This window comes from Maylandia zebra, linkage group LG16 (genome assembly GCF_041146795.1).
Source record: "Maylandia zebra isolate NMK-2024a linkage group LG16, Mzebra_GT3a, whole genome shotgun sequence".
Classification (NCBI taxonomy): domain Eukaryota; kingdom Metazoa; phylum Chordata; class Actinopteri; order Cichliformes; family Cichlidae; genus Maylandia; species Maylandia zebra.
Genome location: NC_135182.1, coordinates 14,637,328 through 14,662,777, shown reverse-complemented (window position 1 = coordinate 14,662,777; position 25,450 = coordinate 14,637,328). Strand labels below are relative to the sequence as shown.

The window sequence follows — 25,450 nt, the reverse complement described above, 5'->3', positions numbered from 1 at the left end:
CCTTTCATGTCAAACTGTCTCAGCGAGTAAGAGGAACTGAGCGCACCGAGCTAATAACATTTAGACAAGGGTGTGTAATATTTCTCACCACCTGGTGCGTGCCAGACAGATTGCTTTCTAGATGTCTTTGTCCACTGTAAATGATCCCCAGTTATTGATAGCACAGTGTTAGGGTTTTGTGTCTGCCTCTGTTACAGCAATGATGCCAAGCGTGCTCATGTGTGCAAAGCTGATGTTGCAATGGGTTGCTTTCTTACTGAAAGAGGACTGGCAAGATCACTGCCAGTCCCTTCTGAAATTCATCAAGTCTGCAAAATGAAACAACTGTTTTCATTGGTTTGCACATTTATTACAAAGATACATAGATGTATGTAACATATATATTACACCAGACCATTTCCCGATAGGACTGGTAACTTTACCTTAGTCTTCTCCGGTTGAGAGGCAATGACTTGTTACAACCTGTTATGGTGTAGTTAACTGTTCACATAACCTTAAATTGTCAAATAACCTGTTGATTTGCGGGATTTAAAGGTGCTTGAAAGTAACAGGTCAAAAGTTTCTCCTTTATATTACTTTTTTGTGCTAAGTAAAGACTGTACGCGTCTGAAAGTGAAGCCAAAGTGTTAGTGCTTTTAGGCTGCACTTTTTTCTGTTAGCCAACAGGGGGTGAGACCCCAGGATACATTTACGTCTACGACTAAACAACTTCCGCTCTTATACCTTTGACCTTACTTGAACACTCTCATTATGAGTTAATGGTTTAATTGCGAATCTAAAGTCCTTTTTAATGCCATTACACACACACACACACACACACACCAGTCAGTCTGTGGTGCCCGAGGGAGATAATATCCCTAACTATCCCAACTTTCTCCGTCTGTTTGTCAATAAGAATAAAACACGATCAATTGCTGGAATTATATACAATGCATTACATCACTGTAGCCATATAGGCCACAATTTATTTTAACCTTTTGCAGAGCTATAACAAGAGAACACATTCTACTTGTGCAGTTTCCACTATTATATTTTCACTCTGTAAAATACAGGACAAGCCGACATTAATGGCATCAAGTCTCATTTCTAAATGCTCCCATAGAAATGCTGGCCTGAACCACTGATTATTCTCTTTTACCTGAAATGTGCCACCATCTGTCGGACACTTAATAAACTGTATTGGACACCATATACATATATGAGCGGATGTTTAATACTGTGCAAACTGCAACTGTTAATAATCCCTTAGGGCCAGCAGAAGGTCACTGTGTGTTTGTGTATTTTACAGTCAACCTGTACAATGAACATATGATTGGCACCTGTCTGTATACACATGACCAGTGCGGGCGCTCAATACAAATACTGTATTTTAGTTTATCTCAAAAGCCCCAGCACACACAATTCAATATTCTTGATAAATATTATCATACTTTATATCAAGTTATTACACTTTGGGAGCCAGCTTCCCAACATTTTCTCTTGTGATTAATTGTATGTTCAACATTTTGGATCACTCCAACTTCTGCATTCCTTTGTCACTAGGGACATTTTTGATCAAGAAATGCACTCTAGAGAGTTTTGTGACGCCTAATAGTTCTGTAGAAGTCCACGTCCAGGACGGAGGTGTGATTTTAAAGCGCCGTCTACAGAGTCCACGTAAGAAAAGCCCACCTCCCTTCAGGATCACTCAGGCGTCTTTGATGTCCATCTTCTTCCTCACTACTTAGTCCATCCTCCTGGACAGTCCTGTGGGTTCTTACCACTTTCCAGGTATGGGAGTGCCACACTCATACCAGCCTACGTAAGTCGAGTGCGACTTTCCTCCGATCTCTCCAAAGGAAACGGGCTCTTGTCTCAGCGCTCTGTAGAAGCCTGGCAACAAACGGAGGAAAGATGAGACTCTGCTAAATTAAAGGCATTAAATAATCAGCGGTTGTTTACAGCTAACCAAAATACCTTGTCTGCTTGGAAGCTGGTCAGCCAGGAAATGGCTGCCAGTCTTGCCATCCAAGAAAGAATCCACAAACTGACAGTGGTCCTCGCCGTATCCCGTCTGATCCCCTATGTTGTAAAACTTCCCTGCAGTGGAGAATGGAAGTCATTGTTTAGTTACCGCATAACGAGTTAACTCCCAGTTCATTGCAAATGAATTTGAAAGAAAGAACCAAGAGAAGCATGTGAACCATCGTTCTCCTCTTTAGTGTTTGAATGGTGTGCGATGCGAAGATGCTTTGCAGAACGAAATCTTTTGAGCTTTTTCATGTTTTCTTGGATATGAAGCGTGCTACTTTCTTTTACATTATTTCCATTTCTTGTTTCACATTTATTGCTGTTTTTTATTTTTTAATCAGTTTTGGTTTACCTTTTCTCATTACACAGACATACAAGCAGCTCCTGTGCAGCTGCCAAGTCAATGTCCTCTTAGAATTATGAGGAAACATTTCATTTCCATGCATCAACTTTTAAACTAATCTAATCTACTGCTTCAAATTCATTAACAGACTCATTTAAAAAAAAATCAATAATTACATGTTGAGGCCAATTTTATGCTTTTTACGATAAAGAAAAGGCTGTACTGCTGTCCAGTCAAGCCGGTTAAGGATTGTGTTTGCAAGTGATTTGTAATGTGATTTGTGTCATTCCTGTTCACTGATTTGTTTGCATAATTACCATTGAGAGTCTCGCTCAGGTAGATCTTGTATCTTAAGGAGTTGCAGAGCTGGATGCCCACAAACTTTCGGTACCAGGTTCTCTTCACGAACTGCTTTCCATTGCATTCAGAGTGGGCATCAGCTTTAAACGGAAACTGAGTCCAGATGGCATCTTTGCCTGTGGGGTTTGTTCAGAATATCAAGAGAATCTGAAATACTGATTTCTGACTTGTCGAGCTGGCTAAAATATTGTGAAGAGAGGGGGAAAACAAATCACCTGAAACATACTCGCTCACTCGAGGGTCCGCTGCAGACAGGAGGGAAAGTTGTAATGAACAACATCATTAAGACATTTCAGATATAACAGGCAGTCAAATCCAGACTTGCCTCAGAGTGTCTAGCATATTATTTACAGTGTACAACCCCAACAGGATGGGCTTTGATTGCACAAGAGCAGGAGGCCAATTAAGCTAACCACTCAGCCCTCTGTGTTGTCATTTTGAATTAAAAACATAAGAGCTGATCAATGCGAGGACACATTTCAGCTGCTTAATGAATGGAGCAAATTCAGCTTAATGCTGTGATCACCAGGTGCATGATGTGTTAGAAATGAGCCTCAGAGGACATCTGGTGAGCTTGACAAGCCTCAAGATTTGATCCTTAATCAGCTTGCTCCCCAGTGCCATGCTGAAATGATTAGACTAGCAACCGCCTAATAGTACAAGAGAATTAATGCTAATCACAGCCTGGAATGTAACATGTACAGTGGCATTTACATGCAAGTAATGAGTTTCTTCTGTGGGGGTTTATGGTGGATTTGACCTGCATTAGATGGTCTGTAAAACTTGCCTGACTCTGTGCTAAAAGTTACAGGATCGGAGGAGGGTCCCGTTCCCAGCTCATTCCTCGGTGTTACTGTGAATTCATAACTGAAAAGAAATACATATTAAGGGCAATAATAATAATAATTATACGCTGAAAGATGAAAATAAACAGCAGTGTTTGACAGCTAAGTGTGGGTTCACACTTAGAATAACACACACAGAGCTGATGGTTCTTCCACGTGGTGCGCTCAGATGTGCTGGCAATTGTTCATGTAGCAAACCCAGCCCCAGGGTTCTGGTGAGCCTTGAGACTCCAGATGCTGAGATCTAATTGAAAACTCAGTGACCCACTCCACCCACATTTCCTCAGTTTTTTGTCTTGTCTTGTTTTTTTGGTGTCACTTTGGCCATTTGGCCATTTTGTGTGAGCAAAACCAAATGTGACTCACTGCAAGAGCGCAAGAGTTCAGAAGAATCTGGAATTAACTTTAAGTGACGCAAACTCGGAGCACTTCAGTGCAATTTAATACGCCTTTCTTAGTTCCATCAGCGGTGAACTTTATTAATGCAGTCAGGCATTTTAGTTCAGCCGGGCTGTATTTGTTCATCTACAGATTTATATGAACAAATGTAGTGTTCGATCTCAAACGAGATTAAGGATAATATCAGGACATCTGTGGGGTGCGGACCTGCTCTCTGGTTTGAGATTCTCCACGGCTGTGTGGGTCTGGTTGGTTGTCAATACTGACGTCTGCCTTCCATTCGGGCCTGTGGTGGTGGACACAACTTCATACTCTGAGAAAAAGAGGAAAGGGAGAACTCACATAGTGCTTTTTATTAAAACATTTCACCTGGATCTATTTATGAAATCGTCCCGAAAACAGTGACATATCTTAATAAGAGACACATGAGAACCGGAGGCAGAACACGTGTTTTTGTTGTCGTGATGTGTCACTGGGCGCAGACCTTGGATTCACTTGTTGCACTCGGTTTATAAGACAGCTTAAGAAACCATCTTAATATTTTATAGAACGATCTAGGGTAATATCCACAAGGCCACACGTGGTTAATAAAAAGAGATTACAATGTAGTCTAAACTCTTAATCAAGACTTGCAAACAAGTATAATGAAATCCAGCCACCTCATACAACTCAGGCCACCGGGAGGCAGTTTCAACCTCCGTCCATTCGGAAATGTCAGCCTTTTCTCTGCATACCTCTGGTTTCGTTGTCGGTTTTCTGCCAGTCAAGAATGACAAAGGACGGGCAACCCTCCACGGTGACCACAGTAACGTTGGATGGAGGTAGGCGGGGAGGACCGGTCACATTCTGATCGCTGCCTTCCTCATCGGGGAAGTAAGCGAGGGAGGAGGTGATAGAGCATGGCTCTTCTGGCGGCTTATCCGTCTTGTAGATGACGTGGGGAGCTGTATGTGGGTATGTTAAGAATTTATTTTATTCATGTCACATTAAGACCCTAATTGGTGCTGCTAAAGAACTGATTAAATCATTGATACTTTAAAATCTTACCTATAAAGCGCGGGTTGCCCATGCTGTCTACCTCTGACTTAGGCAGGGGCCTGAATATGGAGGAGTTTTCATATATGTCAAAACGGCTGGCTGGAAAGGAAACAGTTTAGAGGAGATGGGGTTAGTTTGATGAGCCAGGAGTCCCTGGCAACTCTCCCTCTTTTAGTTTTACAGCTTTGGCCCAGGTCAGTGACCAGCTAGCCCAGCACCTGCTCTGGCCTGCATTCAGACTCTTTGTCTGCTTCTTGGTGCTTTTTAAGTTTGCTTTTCTCTTTATCTCCCCACTATACACATCTGCCAGCTGCATCACCAACGCATTGTCTTTGTTAACGCAATGTCTGCAAAACTCATTCAGTCTTTATCCTTTTACAGGGAGGTGATTTAGCATGCATGTGATCATGTTCCTCAGAAGAAACACTGCAAAAATGTGCTGCTCGTACTGTTTAGCGCAGGGGCTGTGGTGGTCGTCTGCTGTTTGGGCTCTTGCTTGGGTCTGGCTGTGACCAGCGGGAACGGCTTCAGGACAGACGCCTTTTCTCCTTGTTTCAGGTCCATGGGTTTATCTGAGGACAGAACAGCAGGAGGAGAGTTCAGTTCTTCTCCCTCATTGTCTGACTCACAGTCACACACAGTTGCAATCCATCTGCTCTGGCCATCCTCACCGAGCAACTCAGTGGCCTTTTCCTGGCTGCTGAAAGATCAGAGATTGATCGTCGAGTAATCTCTCTAGTGTTCTTTAAAGGGGAAAGAGCAGTGCCAGAATGCATACTGCTGAGACCGAGGGTGCCCAGATGCGCTCACATGCACACAAAAACACTTACTTAATGCTCTTAAGTGCATTTATATGAAAACGGTGAGAGAAACTAAGCAGGGAGACAGCTGAGATGTAAAAGGTGAGATAAATACAGCATAATTGCAGTTTTGTGCGTTAGTAATATAATAGATGGCTTAAGATGGTGGTTCTCAAACTGTGAAGGACATGAAAGCAGAGCAGCTGTGACTGACTCGGAAAAATAAAAAATAAAAATCATGAATTTAAGTTGAATATATGGTGGGTGTAGCAGGAAAAGGTGTATTTAAAAAAATGCTTTCACACTTGCAAGCCTATTAAAATTTAGTTTTGAAAACATTATACAGACACTGAATAAGATTATTTTACAGGGAAGAGAGGATAGCAAGTGATGCTCGTGCAGGAGATGTAGCAGTTAAGAAGACTTCAAACTTTGGCACTCTGGAAGAAGTTTAAAGCAATAGTTTGGATATCTTTGGAAACAGATTTGAAGATGTTCGTACTGACAGATAAAAAGACTGATATCTGTCTGCTCAGCATGAAACGCAGCATAAAGACATAAAGACTGGACGAAACGGTCTTCCAGAACCTCTCCCTCACTAACTCAAAACTTGATATGTTAGAAAAACATCAGCTTGTTTATCTATGACAAACTGGTACTTAAACTTGAATTGCATTATTTTTCTTCCATACTCTCCTTTAACACTCGGGAGACTCTGAATGTGGGTGAGGTGCAGTTGCATTCACTCATCTGTTGCCCTCACCATGACTGCTAGGCTTTGCCACCAGGTTGGTCTTCTTGTTGCCAGAAACAGAGGGACGCAGAACTGCAAGGAATTGTGGGAAACAGAGTCTCTTTCAGAATAAAATTCACAAGAAAAGCAAAGCAGAATGTGGTCAGCACTGGAGAACAGACACTAAACTGAAAACAAGTGTTGATTAATGTAAGAGTGCAAAAATAATGAAGAATGTCAAATTTCAAAGGGGAGATGGATCAGAGCAGACGTACGCAGAAATACTTGCACTAAAAGAAAATAAAAAGACACATAATACAACATAAACATAATAAAAGCAACAATGCAGCAGCCAGACAGGTTGCATGTGACGTGCCCAAAAGCTTCTTGGTAAAATCCTGCCACAGAGGAGTACCACAACCTGTAGCTCATGTAAAGTCGGTGTGAAAACTGGAAATAAAAGTTTGAACCACTCATCCTAAAATCTACAGAACTGAGAAGTGAGGAAACAAAAAAATAAAGCCAATACTTAAACCAAGGCAGGCCGAATTCTGGGGTAATGAAGCATTTTTTGACTCATTTCCACTAGAAAAATGTTTGGGATTTGACCATAAAAATGTTCCACAAAGAATGCAAAATAAATAAATAATAATAATAGTAACAATCGGACCAAACAGTGAAATCAGTATCACATCATTTCAGTCTGAGCTGCTTAAATGAACACGAGAAATGAACTGGCTTTTGTGGTTTTGGATAAGTGATCACAAAGAAGTGCAAGGTTCTGTAATGAAAACACCTCAGCTACAAACTGTCAAACTCAGTTTTCTTATCAGGAAGATTCTGCTCTGACTTTAGGCTTTTGCAAAAAGCAAAATCATCCTTAATTAATGCCGTTTTATCACAGAGGAGGTAGAGAAACTCTGGGAGGCTTGACACATAAAAATGCCTTTACGCGTTTCATATTTGACTTCTTTAAAGAAAACCTGCTTTAAAGTTTGTGTTTCATTTCCAGAGCCATTTGTCATCTCTTATCTTGGATATTCATTAATGGTCACTCTGGCAACAAGATAAAAAATAATTGTCTATATAAAGATGCCAAAAAAACATTTAATTTGGGTTTGTCTGGAGTTGACTTCTCCATGGTCAGTATGAATCAGCGATGTCAGGCAAAACAAACTGAATCAATATGATTAACACTGAAAATATAATCTAGGAGGACATCTGACTCACATGTAGTGTACAGCCATGGTAAAAAGAAAGTACACCGTCATCAATTCTAAGATTTCACATATAAGGACATAATGAAAACTAATCTGGTCCTCAGCAAGTTTTAATGTTATTTCAGTACAACAACATATGACATATTAGACCATGTCATGATTTATTTAACAAAACCTAGTGTGTGAAAAACTAAGTACACCCTTACTGGTTCCATAGGAATTAAGAGGGCCAGTGGCAGCCCGGTGCTGCTAATCATATTCACTTGATTAACTGATCATAAGCATATGTGCGCCTCTATAAAAGCAGCAGTGGTTTGCAGGCTGGATTATAAGGCCATTTCCAAATAATGTGAATTCCATTATTCTACAAGGAGAAAAATTATTCAGTAGTAGAAAAGATTGAAGACACTGGCCAATCTTCCGAGGAGTGGATGTCTCAGCAAATACAGCGCAAGGGCAGACCGTGCAATGCTTAGATAAACTACAAAAAAACCAAAGAGCTGAGCACCTCTACAGGTCTTGGTTAACATGTTAAATGTTAAAGTCCATGATAGTACAATTAGAAAAAGACTGAACAAATGTGACTGGGTCAGAAAGGTTGCCAGAAAATAACTCTCCAAAAAGAGCACATGGCAGCACAAACAGCTGATATGAACTGTCAGGCATGGTGGTGGAGGGGTGATGATTTGGACTTGTTTTGCAGCCACACCTGGACTCCTCTGCATACCAAAGTATTCTAGAGTCAAATATGAGGCCACCTGTCCAACAGTTAAAGCTTGGGCAAAACTGGTTCATGCAACAGGACAATGATACCGAACACAGCAGGAAATCTACAACAAAAATAGTTGAAAAGAAAAGAATCAGGGTGTTGCAATGACCTAGTCAAAGTCCAGACCTCAACCTCCTTATAAACCAATACCTGCAAACTCCAATGGACTGAAGTAATGTTGTAAAGAAGAGCAGGACAAACTTCTACAACTTACAAGTCATAGAGGAAATGATTACTTCCTACAGCAACATACTACTGCTAAAGGTGATTCTGCAAGCTACTAAATTATGCAGTTAGTATTTCGCAAACTGCTTCTGAATTTTGGCATAGTTTCTGTTAAATTAATAATGACACAGTGTAATATGCCATGTGTTGTTGTTCATCTGAGGTTGTATTTCAGGACTATTAGAAATTGGCTTGTACCAGATTTTTCCAGACACATGAAATCTTGGAATTGAAAGAGGGCATATTTTGTTTTTACAATGACTATTGTTGTCCAACTATTACCAAAAATAGCCCATAAAATCACAAACTATGTCGATTGGGTATGTGTAATATGAAGAACTGACAGCTCTGACAGCCCTGTCTTGGTTAACTGAACAAGAAATGAGCCATCAAGGTGTAAAGTGGAAAGTCAACAATATGTCTACAAAGTGTATGACATGATGACAGCTGCTCTACAGTTTCTACAGCAGGTGAGTTTGGTTTGATGTTTCACAATAAAACCACTAAAACACCACATTGAGCCTGCAATATGCCAAAAACATCTGACTCAGATCTGTGATTTAAAACAGCAGCAGCGGTGTGAGCGCTGGTTTCTGTCAGATAACTTCATCTTCTTTAGGGTTAGAATGTGAAAATATATGCAACCAAAACACCAAGATTTACGGTCAGGCCAGACAAATATTCCCAGTGAAATACATACCAGCGTCTCACAACACCGGGGTTATTACTTTTGCAACACACACTCAGATTTCATGTGTTTCATGGATGTGATTCAATAACGGACACGTGCATCCAACTATAAGCACAGCTTTCAAAAACAATTTCAAATTTAAGTGCCAGTGTGAAACTCGGCTCTATAAAGCTATTGTGGACACGCTCTAATTCTTAGTTTCATTAAAAGCACACACTCTGTACCAGCTGCTAGTGTAGTATGCAAAGCTTTTGATATCAACATGAACAACTTCGTTACTTTATAAAGGCAGGAAGGTGAACTATGTGTAGATGCTGTCCTTTAAACAAAGTCAGTGGGAGATTTTGTGCTTAGATGAGCAGGGCGGCAGGCAAAATAAATGTTCCTTTTTTTGTAGAGTTGCTTCCAGAGAGCCTTGCGACTCCTTGAAGACCTCTGAAACTGTCCAAGTTTCCAGAAATAACACATAACAGCTGTGACATGGGACTGAAGCATTGAACTGCTCTACACAACTCCCAACAACAAGGAGTGAGCAGAGCGCCACCATTAAATACATGCGGTCCAGACGTGGTTTGCATTACTATTTGGGATGGATTCAATTATTCTAATTAACTGAGCCTGCCTGGCAGAATGGAAACAATGTGAATCACCAAAAAAAGGGGCAACCCACATTCACCTTTCCCAGCTAGCACTCTCAGACTAACATAAACCAGTCCATATGTGCTTTAGACTTGGTAATATGAAGACAGTTGTATAATAGATTTCATAATGTGTGGCTTCAGTCTCAGTCAAGTGAAAGCCTCTGGGACTGGACACATCAGACAACACAGACCATGACCAGGAAACACTGTTACATTGACGGATAAGCTGAAAGTCACAGAGCGGAAGTGCATTGTGACAAAAAGCACAGATCAGTGTGATGAAGTGGGATGGGGCGTGACAGTGCCTCTGAGGTTAGTGAGTTAGGAACACTGGAAGGCAATTATCTTGGTTTGTCTTTACCAGATTTTTCTTTGGGCCACACGATACGTCTAGGAGGAGCATTGCCCCTATGATGCGCCCCACTGGCTGCTGGAGGGAGAGAAAGGTCTGTTATATAATGTTTTGTGCCACTGAGGAAAAACATACCAGTACCAAATAAGAAGAAAGGCGAGATATCTGGGTAGTGAACAGGAGCGTATGTTTAAAAGAAAAAGAGATACAGAAGAGAAAGAAGGACTGTGGTGGCTGTCGGCACAGCACTTGTCTTGGCATTGGTGGCGTAAAATGTGATGTGTCCTGGCCAGTGCTGAGGCCAGACTTCCCACCTGGCCAGCGAGAGGGACCGTAAATCATGTTAACGACCCTTATACCATAGACGCCATTGCTGCTCGTGGTAAAAGTGTTAAATACATACCAAGCACATGTGGCAGAATGTGGAGAGGACAAAATTGATTGACTACGGTATGCTCTCACCACATATCGTGTAGCTAAAATCACTAGTCATGAGTTTGTTTATCTTCTTCTGTAGCTGTAGTGTGTGTAAGCGTGCTAAGAGAAGGTAATAACCTGAGGTAGCTGCTTGGAAAAAGAAATAAGTGAAGGGAAAGTGAGTATTCCATTACCGCCAGGTGTGCTGGAACTGTGAGAGGAAGTGACTGTCCTGGATTGTGAGAATGGTCTGGCAACATGATTAGTGGAATGAGAAGGAACCGATGTGCGACGCAGGGTGGTGTTTCTTCCTGCTGTAGGAACAGATGAGCTAATGGGAGAACGAGGAACTTCAGACGACCCGAGAACACCAGGACCTAGATGAGTAGAGAGGCAACTGGAAGTTAGTTAGTTGGGAGCTGGAAGGCTTGACCTAGATGGGATAAATGGTAAAGCATGTACGTGAAAGAGAATGCAGAGGAGCAGACACTGGATGAAATGACAGAGCGCCATAAATGAGATCGAAAGCTAGCCAGACTAATTTGTTTGCGAATGGGCAGGGGTGAGGTGAAGTGTGCTGCACTGAAGATGGAGCCACACATGGAGACAGGAACAACAACAGGACAGGGTGTGTGGGGTGATTGGATGGAGATGGAGATGGGGAAGCAGTGACATTGTCAAATGGTTTGAAATACAACTCAAAGCACCATTCTCTGTGTGGCTTGACAAAAAAGCAGAGATGGTAATGGGACAAACTTGTCATGGTGTTTACCATGATTGTATCTACCAGCCTTCTCTGTAGCCAGGGCAGGTCTTGGTAGAGGCTTGCCCTCTTCTTGTGGACTAGGAGCTGTGTGAAAGAAAACTCACTTTATATCTGGTATAAGATGCATGTGAACATAGTTTTAGTTTTTTTGTTTTTTTGTTTTTTTACAGGGGGCTTACCCTACTACTATTTGCCAGTTGTTGGTTTCAAAATGAATGCATTGACAAAAGTTGTGATCACAATATTTAAGAATTAACTCATACACATGTCATGCAGTTATCCTCTTGGGTTTAACTAAGGTATGGATTACTATCAAAATATGTAACTTACTAAAAGATACATTCTAGCTACTTCTGAGATAAGAGATGTAGAACTCTTTCTTTAAAACAGTTTCTTCATAAACTAATTCCGCCCCCATTAAAAATTAAATAATAACAATTAATAGCTAAGATTTTAATGCTTAAATTGCGGATTACAAATTGTGGATTGAAAAGTAGGGTCTTTACCCGTAGGGACTGCCTGCTTTGAGGTGACCTTGGTGGGATCAGAGTAGGTCCTGGAGTGAGGCTGAAGCCCAGCTTGAGGTTTAGGTTGGGGCTTAGATGGAAGTTGGGGTTGTGACTGGGCCTTTGATGGAAACTGTGGCTTGGTAATGGGTTGAGGTACAACATGGTCCTGGGTATTTTTTGGAGGTTGTGATTTTAACTGTGGCAGAATTTTTGGTGGAGAGTTTTGTTTATCCCTAATTATTGGCTTTGAATGACTTTTTGGAAGTTGAGTTGATGGGTGAAGCTTGGGCTGCCTTTTTGGTTGAGAGAGTGGTTGGGGCTTAGTTTGGTTCTTGGGCTCGGGTTGTGTTGAGGGTTTGGAATGGGAAGAAATTATGCTTGGTTTTGATGCTGGTTGGATTCCAGACTTGCGCCTGGTACTTACACCTGGCTGTTGTTGTGGTGTCTTTGGTTTATGTGGTGGATTTGGAGATTTATTTTGTGGATGAGGTTGAGGTTGAGTTTGAGTCTTTAGCGGTCTTTTCTTGGTATAGGGAATGTGCTGGGGTATTGGATAAGTGGATTGAATAGATGGCACAGGAGTGGTTTGGGAACTTAGTTGATCTTGTCTCTGAGGCTGTGTCTGGGTCTTATGTACCTCTTGTGCTAGTGGTTGGGCCTGGCGTTTGGTGTAGGGTGTTGGCTGAGGCTGTGGTTCTGATTCAAGATGTGGTGTGGTTTGAAGATGTGATTGGGGTTTTGGTTTTGTCTGAGGCAGTGAAAGGGGGTGGGTATGCTCTGTAGGCTGGGATACTGCCAGGTGTTGTTGAGGTTGGGTATGGAGTTTGGGCTGGAATGTTGTTTGGATTTGCAGTTGAGGTTTTGTTTGAAATATAGGCTGGGCTGTTGATAGGGGTTTTGGCTGTGCATGGAGCTTAGTACGGGCTGTTGTGTGGGGTTGTAGTTGGATCGGGACTTTCTGCTGGAGTGTTGTGTGGGGTTGTGGTTTCATTTGAATTTTGGACTGGGGTGTTGTGTGGGGTTGTAGTTTGGTTTGGACCTTTAATTGGGGTGTTGTGTGGGGTAGTGGTTGGATCTGAATTATAGACTGGGGTGTTATGTGGAGTTTTGATGTGGTTTGGACTTTGATTTGGGGTGTTGTGTGGGGTTGTGTCACAGTTTGGTCAGTGGGCTTTGGGAGACGTTGAGCATTAACTCTGGGCTTCATTTGAGGCTGTTGGGGTTTGGGCTTTGGTAGTCCTGAATACTGTTGCTGGAGCTTCAAGTTAGGTTGAGGTTGTACGTGCCCTCCATGATTCTCCACATTTGCCTGGACTACTGGCACAGGTGCCATGGTGGTTGTTATATGTAGTAAAGGATGGAGCTTGGGAGTTAATGGGACCTCAGATCTGGAGAGGTCTCCTCCTCCTGGGTTATGTGAGAAAAAGAAAAGATGCCCATGAAGCCACAGTTGTGTACTGTAAAATTTCAAAAATAATCTTCTGTTCCATTTACAAAATGTAAAAAAAATATATACATATATTTTTTTTCATCATCCAGGAAAGACATAAAAGCAAGAGAGCCAACAGTTTAGACCAACTGATGTGCTACTCAGAGCAATTATTGAAAAAAAAAGAAAACAAGCAACACTGCTCTATGTTTGTCTCATAGGCCAAGTGCAATTTCAATGGCAGATAGAGCTTGTGCAGGAATTATGTGTTATGACAGGAACGGCTATTGTTGTTAAGTGTGATGAGCATCTAAATTCACTGGTTATGATGACTTAGTGTGGAAGTTTGATAGACCATTCTAACCTGGTTGTTCAATCTAATGAGATGTTCCCATCAATGAGCAAGAATGAAGAAAAAGAGGAAGTCAAAAAAGAAGAGAAGGAAACGAGGAAAACAATAGTATTGTTATAAAGTTTTCCATTCTCACAACTTTATATCTATACACCACCTCAGTGGATCTCAGCACAAACAGTGATGTTAATGCCGTTCAGCTTTGATTCATGGATTTAAACAAAACAGACAACAAAAAACAGTTGATTTGATCATGCACCAAAGTCTCTGCTCTTTTGGTCTGTACTGCTCCCATTAACATTTAGCATATCCTGAAAACACAGGGAGCTGTGTAGAAAATGGATGTAATTTCGAATTATAGTTAGCCCCTTGAATTAAAGCTACAACTTCAGTAACAGATCAATTTTATCCAATTTTAAACTATGGTGGCGTACACGGCCAAAAGTTTGGAATGATCTCCATTTACTTGAGGAACTGACTATATCCCATTTTGTGTTTCAGTGTCTACCTTCATGGTTTCAAAATACATTTCCAGCACTGTGTTTCTGCAGATCCCTGTGTTTGAGAACATAAATGTAAAAAAGAGGGAACAGACGACAGTGAAATACAGGGAAGAAAAAGGAATAACATAGTTTGTTGAAGTTCCTGTTGGAAGAAGAGAAAAAATTCCATCATGCAGTTTATTCATGCAGATTTCCACTGCCACCAACTCCACTGCATTAAAAGCAAAAGCCTCTAATCATCCAAAAATGGTAATAACCACACTGTGAATCCTGAAATAAAAATAAAGAGTTTAACATACCAACAAAAAAAATGCTAGACATGGAAATACAAAAAACTTTTTAAAAAATACAGTGGATATATCTGAGATATAATTTGGAATATGTATGATATGACTGAAATCAATTTTTTTGAATGAGCAGCAGTTAATGAGGTTCTCAGAGCTCATTAAAAGTCACTAATATCTCAGGAATATAAAATCGTTTTGGCTTGCAGGCTTGTTCAACTAACTTTCAACAACTGAACCCTGAGAACATCATCAACAATCTCTGCAAGCTTTTGTTGTTTACCTAAAATCCCATGCATCCAAGATCACCCACATTATTGCAGCCCAAACAGCTGCTCATGCAACTAGTGCAATTCCGTCCATCATTTTACACAGCTGAAATGAGAGCCATGAAGCTTTTCAAAAAGAACCATGATTCTCTGTTTACCAATTGGCTGTTTGTTGATCACAGCAGGTGCAGGTCCACGAGTAGACAGGGTTTCCTTAGTAGTAGTTGTGGTTTTGGTTGTGGTTGTGGTTGGCGCTAAGAAAAATAGTGTATGTTAGTATAACCAAGAGAAAAGGTATGGGTCTACAACCTGTAGAATGTGCAGGGCAATATTGTTTGTATAATAAAAATTAGCTTTCACGACAGCGATAGAGAAGTCAGTGACAGACATGAGGTCCAGAGATCTTTCTGACCTCTGAACTCAGTTTTAGGTCAGAAAAATCATTACCAAGAGTCGTCTGTGTGGCTATGTTCCTGGAGAAGGGCAGTCTGCCCCTGGTCTTGTTTTGGACTGACAAGGACAAAGCAGAGATTAAAGTCAAGGAGAGAAAAATTACAATGGCTTAATTTTCACTTCTGAAAAGCGGTAAATGATCATGATTAGTCAGTCATTTAACAACAGCAAAATGTGTTTTGAAAGAGTCAGTTCACTAAACGTTTTGCACAAAAATGTTTAGTGCTGGTTTAATCCTCCAATATTAAACAATTAGGAAATAATTCAAATGTGCATTAATTGATTTTGGTGTCAACAGAAACAATTTGTAGATGCAATGCTGACATTTCATCCCTCTGTCGTATTAATACTCTTTACCGTCTTTTAAAATGTAGAAGTGAATAGCAACCCTTTTGACATTACTGTACACCGCCTAACATTACAACACTCCACACCATCATAATTGCTGTAGAAAGTTAGTTGATTTACCTTATCAAAACTAATCTTTTTAGACTGCGTTCAGTGGAATTGTGTTAAGCATTTGAGTATCTTGTTTATTATCAGAGAGATTAATTCATGCTGTGGTATGACAACAACCTCAAACATATAATCACATTAAAGACAAATCACTTTAAGGAACATAAAAAAAGGAGTCCAACGGATGATATCACCCCCACAGAAAATTCTTCATAACTTTATTGAGTCACTCAGGCATTACTTGAAGAGAAAGAAGAGCTAGAAAAGATGGAAAATCCGTGGAAAGTTCTTGTAGATGTTTGGAATACAGTGCTGAGTACTGTTAAAAACTGTACTTTGCATGCCCAGCTAAGTAAAATTATTTTAGAAGCTGGAGGTATATGGGGAAATCCTGTCCGCAGAACAATAAATTATGGCTTTATTAATATTTCCAGTGTTAAATCTTAAGGTAGGGGTCAGTGGAAAGGAATTCAAACAGAGATCTCTAAGCAGCAGTAGATTCTGCCTTCTGTATCAAATTCAACTCAGCAGTGTCTCTCTGTTTGCTTACCTGAGGAAGTGAGGTGAGGAAATGAGGGCAAGGAATGGGGACCTGAAGGTACAGGTTTCTGATGGGTGAAAGGCAAAAAAGACATGAAGAAAAAGTGGGTTTAGTCTATGACTATCATAACAGGTGAAAAGAATTAGTATTTGGGCTGTACCATGTCTTTTCCTTTGTTGCATAACCTATAACCTATGGCCTCTTTACACCATGTCAAGTTGGTAAAGTCCCTAGTGAGACTCTTGTTATTCAAAGCTTTCCTTTAAGGGCAAGTCCTGAGGCTAAATCTCAACAGCTGTGCTGTTTTGTGAGATTGGCATGATAGAGCAGAGCCGTGCTGTTAGAAAATTTGTGCCACTTTTCTTTTCTGAACTCTTTTCAGCATTATTATCCCTCCTCCCTTGTGCCTCCAACTCATCTCCCTTTTTTTTAATCCCCACTCAAGTTAGCTGTAGCTGCAGACTGCTCTCTTTGGCTTGACTGCTCTCTCAGTCCTGGCTGCATCAATGCCGTTTCCATTCAGCAGTTGGATGGAAAATTAATGAGGCAAACAACCCTGAGAATAGCATAAGCTCACCAAAGTGTACAAGGACTCTAAAGCAGATTGCCCGTTCCAAATGCACAACCAGTTCCTTTTTGTTTTCTTTGATAAATGGAAGTATACCTGTGCCATTTCATTACACACACTTGTTTACTGCAATACTGAGCCTATTCGACCTCTAGTAGCACGTGTATCCACATAAGAATAGAATAAAACACTGAATATTTGGGTTTGTTTCAATAACAAACTGGCTGTGTCCATTACATACCGCAGGGCTGACTGGAGGCCTAAAGATTTTCCTGATGACCTTCTCTAGAAACACAAGAGAAGAATCAGTAAATAAGTGACTTCAGTGGAAGAAACAATGTGAAAGGAAAAAAAATGGTTCGATTCAGTAACTGGAAATGCAGTACTGCACTGTAGCCTTGTCATGCTCACATAATCGGTAAAGACTGAAGCCCTATCTAAACATGCACTGCAGCCCTGAAGTCCTCTAGTCTTTAACAGAGCAGATTTTGGGATTGCACATGTCAGACTGAATGCTGAATTGTCTTTAACCTGCTCTCAGACGACGAGACAACCAGATTCTTATGACTCTGTTCTTATACGAAAATGAGTTGTAGCATTTGTCCCAGAAATTTCTACCTTTTTCCTAGCACTACCTGTCAATCCATGTTTTTATTATGATGTTAAAATAATTGTAGTCAGATTCGAGGTATTTGCTACAGAAGGTGATAATATGGCTAAGCAAAGAAGTCAAACTTGCCTTCGACTCTTGGCATGCTGATGTTGTGAACAACCGGCCTGCTCCACACACCGGTGCCATCCTTAGAATTTGGCTGGACACCAAACTCATAGACTGTGTTTGGCTTCAGTTTGTCAATGACTGTATCGCTTGTTGGACAGGTCTGGTAGTTCCACTTCCTGTTCTTCTCACGGTAACGCACTGTGTAGTGTCTGAGAACAAGACACAGAACAAACAGAACAACTCACACACAATGCATCCACTAATGATCACATCTGGAGGCATGATGCAAGAAGTACAAGGAGAATACGATGCTACTGTTGTAATATTTTTTCATTTTCTTTTTAGCGAAACCTTGCGTGCTAACGATGCTGTCAATTAATTCCATTTCATTAAGCAAAGTGACAAATGAATCTTTCCATGCCACATTTCCATTTCTCTTGGATTTCCCTTGGCTACATGGGGCGCCTTGAACCCATCTTCTTAAAAGATGGAGTCAAAATCAGAAATCCCCCTGAAAATGGTTCAATCAAATTTATTGCTGTGTATCGCTGCCATCATCTGAACTGCACAGTGAGGTCGTGATTTGACTTGACTTGAGTCTGTGGCACAACTTAGTTTCTTTCCTTTCCTTTAACTGAACCAACAAACACATGGTTATTAATCTTTATATAAGACATACATATGAAAATAATATTTAACCACTGGAAGATTTGTTGCAAACAACAGAACCGTCAATTTAAAAAAAAGTAGTACTTCATCAAACACAATCTGTGTCACAGATTGTTGACTCCTAAACACCTGTGTGCACAGGCTTCCCTGGATCCACTGCTAAGTAACACGAGAGGCTTCAGGGACTCATTTACTGTTTGTGCACTTATTCCAGACTCTCTGCAGCAAATGTGTGTGTGAGAGGATAGAGATTGGACAGAGAAAGATTTATTCCACCAGCTGTTACTGAGCTCATCGTAACAACAGTACAGCATTGGTACAAGAAAATCTCAAAACCCTAGACTGGTACTTTAGGAAAAAAGTACAAGCATTTAGTCTAGTTTGGCTGCAGTGACAGTTATGCCACTGGTAAGCATTAATATATTGCAAGCAGTAAAAGGGACGGGTGCATAACATATCCTTAGAATAACAGATGTCCTCATTCACTTCTGAGGAGCTGGGTCAGTGGGATTGATAGCAATAACTGCACAAAGCTCAATTGAATACTCCAATTTGCTTTTGTGACTTCAAAACCTCTGAGCTGGCAAACATAACACATTTTTAAAATCACTCCAACTAATACCTCCCAAAGATGGATATATCTGATGTCTATATGATATAAACATTCAAAAATTCACCACAAACCTTAAAAAACAATAAAAACAGCAACACACTCCATATAGCCCCATATATAATGAAGGTTCTCTTAAATTATTCTTAAACAAATTCAGCAAAACTTTTTTTTAAATTAAAAAACAGTTCATTTGACATAGTTATAATCAGGGCGGCACATAAGTGGTCCGCAGGTGCGCATTCGCTGTCAAAATAAAAGACGCACCACCAGATAAGAAGTTGGAACGCGCGTTTCCGTACATAAGATCCGTAAATTCCGAGAATACGCGCTTCTTTTGCGGTGGAGGAACACCAAAGTAATTGCTTATGGAGCTTGCTTCTTCGACATCTTTAAGAGTTCTGAACAAATGTGCGTTCCAACTTCTTATCTGGTGTGTCTTTTATTTTGACAGCGAATGCGCACCTGCGGACCACTTATGTTCAGCCCTGGTTATAATGTTGCCAAACTGCCAAAATTAAAAAAACAGACTAAATGATAAGATATTAACATTATATTGTGTTTATATTACCAAAGTCACAATGGTTCTGTCTCATTTTTTAAAGAAAAGCCTGCTTTGCGCAATGACACATTTAAGCTCACCCATCCTCCAGACAGTCATTCATGACGTTGCCTTCATAAGGGGTTTTCAGCAGTGTCCCCCAGGACAGAAGAACTGAGGTTGGCGTCACCGACCCAATGACCAGGTGCAGCGGCTTCTGCAATTCCACTTTACCTGAGAAAAGGTTTGCATCTTACTAAATGTGCAAAAAACACTTTCAGCAAGTCACATTGGTGATAACTTCCTTTGCTTTAAGCGGACATACCTGTGCACTGCTTCTTCACCTCGTTAGCAGGAATAGGCTGGACAGCTATAAGGTACTTGGGCTCAGCATCTAAAAGCAGAAGAACAAACTGCAGGTTATATTTCCTCTGAGCCTCAGCAGCAAACACAATGTATTGATGAACACCTGGTCCTGCAGGGCACATCACCAGGCTTTCTTACCAAACTCTGTCTCATATGGTTTTCCATCTTCTGGCAGCTGAATGAACTGTTTGGAGAACATGCTGCCGCCGTATCCCAGGATGTATCCCTCCAGCCTGGTGTCAGTGTTGGGACGCAAAAACTTCATCACAATGGTGTCTCCTGTGGTGCTGATGCGGACTTTCATGTTTTGGCGTCTCACTGAGGAAGCAGCATCAGATTTATGTATTTTCTTTTACATTTTCTTTTGTTTCTTTCTTTTTTCTGCAGAGGTACAAAAACTGTCATTTTCAGTACCTACACCTTCTCAGACTTTTCTGCTGTCCACTACTTCAAAAGCAACAAAGTAGCAAGTACAGTAAAAGCAGAGATTTGTCTGGTTGAAGTTCAACTGAGGTACAAGACAATAGTTGTGATTTCTAAGCAGGCACATGTCTGCTTGCTTTCCAAATTGATAAGAACATTATTGTTTTCTGCAAACTACAAACATCATAAACTGCAGCTTGTTGCAGTGATCAAGGACTTTGAAGTGCTCTGAAGCAGCTTTTAAAAACAGCAGTGCATATCCAATCTTTGATCATTTCAGATATCAAAAAAAAAGATCAGCAAAGCTGGAACATTCTTGTCTTGATTTGAAAACTGGCAAACACAAACACAAAGAATACAGTCCCAGTCAGATAGGACAAATGCTAGATGAGAACAGGCACTAAAGAGGAAGAGAGCTTCCCCAGAATGCACACCATGGCTGTATTTTCATGGTGACCTAGAAGAAACCTTCAGCGCTGACACGTCCCATGGAAAATGATCTGTCTTGGCTTTAAAACAATCTGCTTATCTATATTAAATGGTGTCATAAATTCCTGAAAAAGTTGGCATCATCATAAAGTCAAGGAAAAAGGAACTCTCCGTGTCTTCAAACACAATATGTGGAAAGGTTTGTTTACCTTTTCTCATTATTTGCCTCTGTCATGTGGCCCGTCACACTAGCCAATAACTAGGAATGCTAACAATTAGCCAATTTACAATAGGAATACTAATAAACATCAGAGAATTGAGACAAGTGCAGCTGCTCCAGGAGTGTGACTGACCCTTGCCTGATGCACATGTAAAGCAAAAACACCAGTGCACACTTGGATAATACGCTGTGAGCAGTAATGATGGAAAGACTGTCAGTCTGCTTTAATTCAGTGACGTCATCCTCTGCATCTTTAAATATTTTTTTGCAGTGGATCTCACAATTGAGCCTACATGCACTAAATTGCTCATAGTCTACAAGGTTTAAAACAATGGGCTTTCTGCTTGGATTACGACTTGTATCACAGTCTCCACAGCACATGTCCTTGGCTCATATTTCAGTTAAATGAAATAGTGGAACTTTGCAGGAGGAATACTGCCAGGAAGCAGCCAAACGCCAAAACAGACACTGACAGTGAAAGAGGGGGAAGCCCTGGATTTGAAAAATACCCTTATGCTTTTCTAGCGATGTGTTTCCTGTAAAATCTGCATTTGTTTCGATTCTCACATCAGTATTTCCGATAAAAACAAGAAACTGGTGCAGGGGGAGATGGGCTCAGAGTGCATAAAATATTAGGAAACTTCTGGCAACACGTTTTAAACTCCAGAACAAGCAAACATCGAATCTGCCCCATGACAACCTGCCCAAAGCCCGGTCATCTGGCCCATGCAACGCTTACACACTGTTAAGGCTTATCTGTATTTCCAGAGAAAAATGAATAAAGGTTTAGGAATGAATCCAGTCAAAGTGCTGACAATAAATCAAGTACAGTGAAAAGGAAAAGCACTGATGTTCAAGCTGTTTTTACACATGAAATGTAACTTTTACTTTTACGTTTGCTGCTGTAAAATACTTGTTTTGATTTAGGCAAGGGTGTAGCCCGAATAAAGCAGAGGGGGGCAGGACACAGGACAGCCACTCACAAGACCATCATTACCTGTGCTTCTCTTAAATCAGAGCAAACCATCATCACACAAAGACCTGGCAAGTTATGGACCATTTAATGTCAAACAGTGTGTTCTCACATGCACCTAGAAGAGTTCAGAGCTGAAATTAAAATCTCACCCCTAATAACCAAGGACGGAGTACTGAACAGGCCAAAAGGAGGGTCAAAAAAGGGAACCAAAACAACAAATTCATTTTTTCCTGTTTAGATCTGTGACCTGTTACATAAGCGTGCTGGAGGAGCTTTTGCAGCTCTGCCCAGGGGATCAATAATAAGAGTCGCATAATTGGTCCATGTTAAAGCTGGAGAGTGGGACTTTTGTATGAACATGAACCTTTTGCCATATAAGTTAACCCGATGTTGATTAATCCAGCACTGAGTAAATCTCTTGGCAATATCCTAGAGTGTTAAAGTATCATTTCTGTGCTGGTACGCCAGTAGGTATTTCACTTCAGCGAGCAATGATTAGTTTGCCTTAGCTGAAGGAGCAGACCAACACACGCATAGCATGCGACACCAGCTAGGAGTATGGTGGAGATCATGGCAGAAAGACTTAAGGAAACGTTGAAGAAAAGCTTGTGATATTAAAAAGAAAAATCCATGTTCTGAGGAAGGATAGGAGTCTGAAAACGATAACGATCAATGCTGAGAAGAAGAGAAAATGTCATAATTGCAAAAAGAATGAAAGAAAACTGATTAAAAAAAGCTGCTACTATGCCAACCTGTTTTAATCAGTTTCATCTGTATGTTGCACACACACAAACACGCACTGGGGGGTGAAGCCCATTCATCACTGAATACTGTATAAGCACATCAATCATAACACTGGGAGTTGGCCTATAAACTTGTCGGATTATGCAATAAACTTTGCCACATCACACAACAAACAATTCTGCTCGTAGTCACCCTGGACCGATATCAAGACAACGTAATCCTGCTGGCTGGATATAGAGAAACACCCTCAAATGGGAAACTTAATCTTGGCTCTGCAGAGAGGCCGTGTTGGATCACTGATGGATGATCCTGCAGTAAAGAGAGTAGGTTAATTGGGTTGTCAGTTGCTCTCTTAAGCTTCAACCTGAGTGCAACGTGATATTTTTATGTTTGGTCATTAAAATTAAACATTGCAACATGGATCTGCATAACGTATGGTTTGTTGGCTTTAAAACATGATTAAATGTCTGACATTATCAAACTACAAATCTTCACCATGAGCAGCCCTCTCTTGATGTAGTAGATTGTACTAAATGAGAACAAATAGACTGACTTTTCCACTCATGCTGATTTGAGAACCAATGGATGATAAATACAGATGCAAAACCCAACACAACCTCCCCATAAAAACAAATCTGAAGGAGGCTGCGAGGCTTGTTTTGTTTTCAAAATGCAATGGAAAAGAAATGTTGCTGTCTTTGTTTGAAGTAGTTTTGGTGGATGGAAGTGACACAGAACAGTGGTTTCATGTTAGTTTGTCTTGAGTCAGAGCAGCTGAACACCACAGCTAACCAAATTTCAATACAATGCTTGTGATTATTGCTCTGAAGCCCGCGTTAACTATATAGACAAACATGATATCCTTCCCAGTATCCTCTGATCTGGTGTAGAGTATTTTGGCCTCTCGGATTTCTGTCCTGGAAGTAAAGACGCAGAGAGACTTGGCTTCCTCTTCCTGTGAGGACAGACAGATGTTTTATGGAGCTTGGTATAACAGTCACTTTCATGTAACAAAATGGAGTGTTAACATTTCTCAGAGCCCCGTGCCAGCCAAAGCAGCAGGTGTTTGAAAAACTGACCTATAATGGCTCTAATGAGAACCACTCCAGACCAGGATAATTCAGCCCAGAGAATATCTACTGTAATTCAGCAGGAGACCGTACCTTGCAGCCTAGCAGCAGATAATTGTGCCTGGAATTTGACTCCTACTTTTTACCCCAACTTTGGCTTCCATGCAGGTCTCGCCGCGCTCACATTTAATATCCCCCCATGTCAGATTCAACTGCAAGGAACAGCTGTTTTCCCTTGTTCCTATGGCGTAGCTCCATCTCGTCCTTCACCGCCTTTTCTCCATCTCTGCCATCCTGCATGACTCAATAGCCATCCTTCCATCAACCTGATCCTCTTTTTAACTTCCTAAAGTGCTTTGAATTCATCTTTCTTGTCCTCTAATCTCGTCCACTTTCCTCTCTCCTGCCATATTTCTCTCTCATTAATCTCCACATTGCACGAGGCCATGTTTGGTCTGGCACAGCTGCAGTTAGCATCCTATACAATATATTGTCCTCAAGTGGGATAGTGGTAAATAATTTTAGCATTAGCAGAGATTTAACTCATTCAGATACAGATGGGAAAAATGTTTAAGAGCACAAATGCATAACTAAGAATTAAAAGCACTGGAAAGTAGACTGACATCCATATATTTTGCTCTATCTGTCAGACAATAAAGCAAACTAATTTTGCAGCAAACCAGGTTTTATCTTTGGTCCAAGTAGAACGATACAGACATTTACCCCTCTGTTCCCATAGCATCAATACACACAGCCCCTTTCATCTAGCTGCCAAAGCTGCACACTGAGATTTGTCTGTAAGCCAACTTCAGTGAGCAGATTACACACTGGAAGCAGCCTTTATTTTCACCAACTCCAGCCCTCTCACCCCAAATCACTTTTAGTACCATCCAAATCTTTAAAGGGCACCCAAGTTTTAGTCACAAAATACATCAAGGCTATGAAGCATGGTCTCAAAGTTTGCTTTACTTTGTGTGTGTACTTTGGTATCTGGATAATTACATAACATGTAAAACATTTGCGTGTTTTTCCAAGAATGTTGCAAGAATCAAAGTAGACATAAGACTCAATACACGGGGTGGTGTTGATGAGTTGGAGACCTCAAGCTGATTTTTGTAGATGTCAGAGTGGAGGCACTTTAGCAAAAATATTTTTCGGTCAGCAGGTTTTTTAAATCTGAAGAGTCTGTATGTATTTAATTTTAAGTGGTGTTTTCAGGGAGGCTGGTAATCTGGTGATCTTAAACTATAGAAGGAGAACTACAATGAAGAAAACCACAATGATCACTCATTAAAATATGTAACAAATACCTCACTTGTCATGCAATCAGTAGTTTCCCCCGTCGCTAATTTTTAAGCACATGACAGTAAGACAAATGCAAAGACCACCTACCTCTGACCACAGAGGGACCAGACAGAGCTATCCTAAAGATGAAGACTGCAAGGATAAGGGCTAGAAAGATGTGCGAGTGCTGCTGCATCTTCATCATCTGCTGATGTCGGCTCTCAGATCTGCAGTGATCTGAATGATCTCAGAGATCTCACACCACGAGTGAGTCAAATAAATGCTTTCACTGATTTGTCAACAGGTGGTTGAGTGAAGTGTCTGCTGCAGAAATCAGGCTAGACGTGTCCGAGTGGCTGGATACTTGTCTGAGCTTCTGGTTCTCGGGACTAGTGCTGTTCCCTAGACTGGACTTCTGGATGCA

The 25,450-nt window shown here is 40.8% G+C and overlaps 1 protein-coding gene across 8 annotated transcripts; it reads right to left on the bottom strand.

Moving 5' to 3' along the window:
- Positions 1 to 327: 327 nt before the first annotated feature.
- abi3bpa (ABI family, member 3 (NESH) binding protein a) lies at positions 328 to 25,450 on the bottom strand. Of its 8 annotated transcripts, none has more exons than XM_004551227.4 (23): positions 25,135 to 25,450; positions 20,019 to 20,198; positions 19,840 to 19,908; positions 19,616 to 19,748; positions 17,713 to 17,903; positions 17,215 to 17,258; positions 16,415 to 16,472; positions 15,403 to 15,465; positions 15,114 to 15,209; positions 12,116 to 13,525; positions 11,616 to 11,693; positions 11,038 to 11,220; positions 10,436 to 10,504; positions 6,559 to 6,621; positions 5,445 to 5,567; positions 5,005 to 5,094; positions 4,692 to 4,901; positions 4,165 to 4,270; positions 3,501 to 3,580; positions 2,929 to 2,958; positions 2,671 to 2,829; positions 1,957 to 2,079; positions 328 to 1,872 (listed from the first exon to the last, which is right to left on the bottom strand). In XM_004551227.4, exons 1-23 carry the CDS (start codon positions 25,229 to 25,231, stop codon positions 1,757 to 1,759), a joined length of 3,771 nt encoding a protein of 1,256 aa, XP_004551284.3. In that variant the 5' UTR covers positions 25,232 to 25,450; the 3' UTR covers positions 328 to 1,756. The 8 variants fall into 8 exon arrangements, with proteins under 8 accessions (XP_004551284.3, XP_004551285.3, XP_076730890.1 ...); XM_004551228.4 differs by having other exon boundaries at positions 10,436 to 10,501; XM_076874775.1 differs by having other exon boundaries at positions 11,631 to 11,693.

Coding starts and splice junctions, on each gene's coding strand:
- abi3bpa (XM_004551227.4), bottom strand. CDS start 25,231: ATGATGAAGATGCAGCAGCACTCGCACATCTTTCTAGCCCTTATCCTT. Junction 11,221..11,615: donor GGCTGGTAGATACAATCATG/GTAAACACCATG, acceptor CTACTCATCTAG/GTCCTGGTGTTCTCGGGTCG. Junction 5,568..6,558: donor GGCAAAGCCTAGCAGTCATG/GTGAGGGCAACA, acceptor TTCTGTCCTCAG/ATAAACCCATGGACCTGAAA.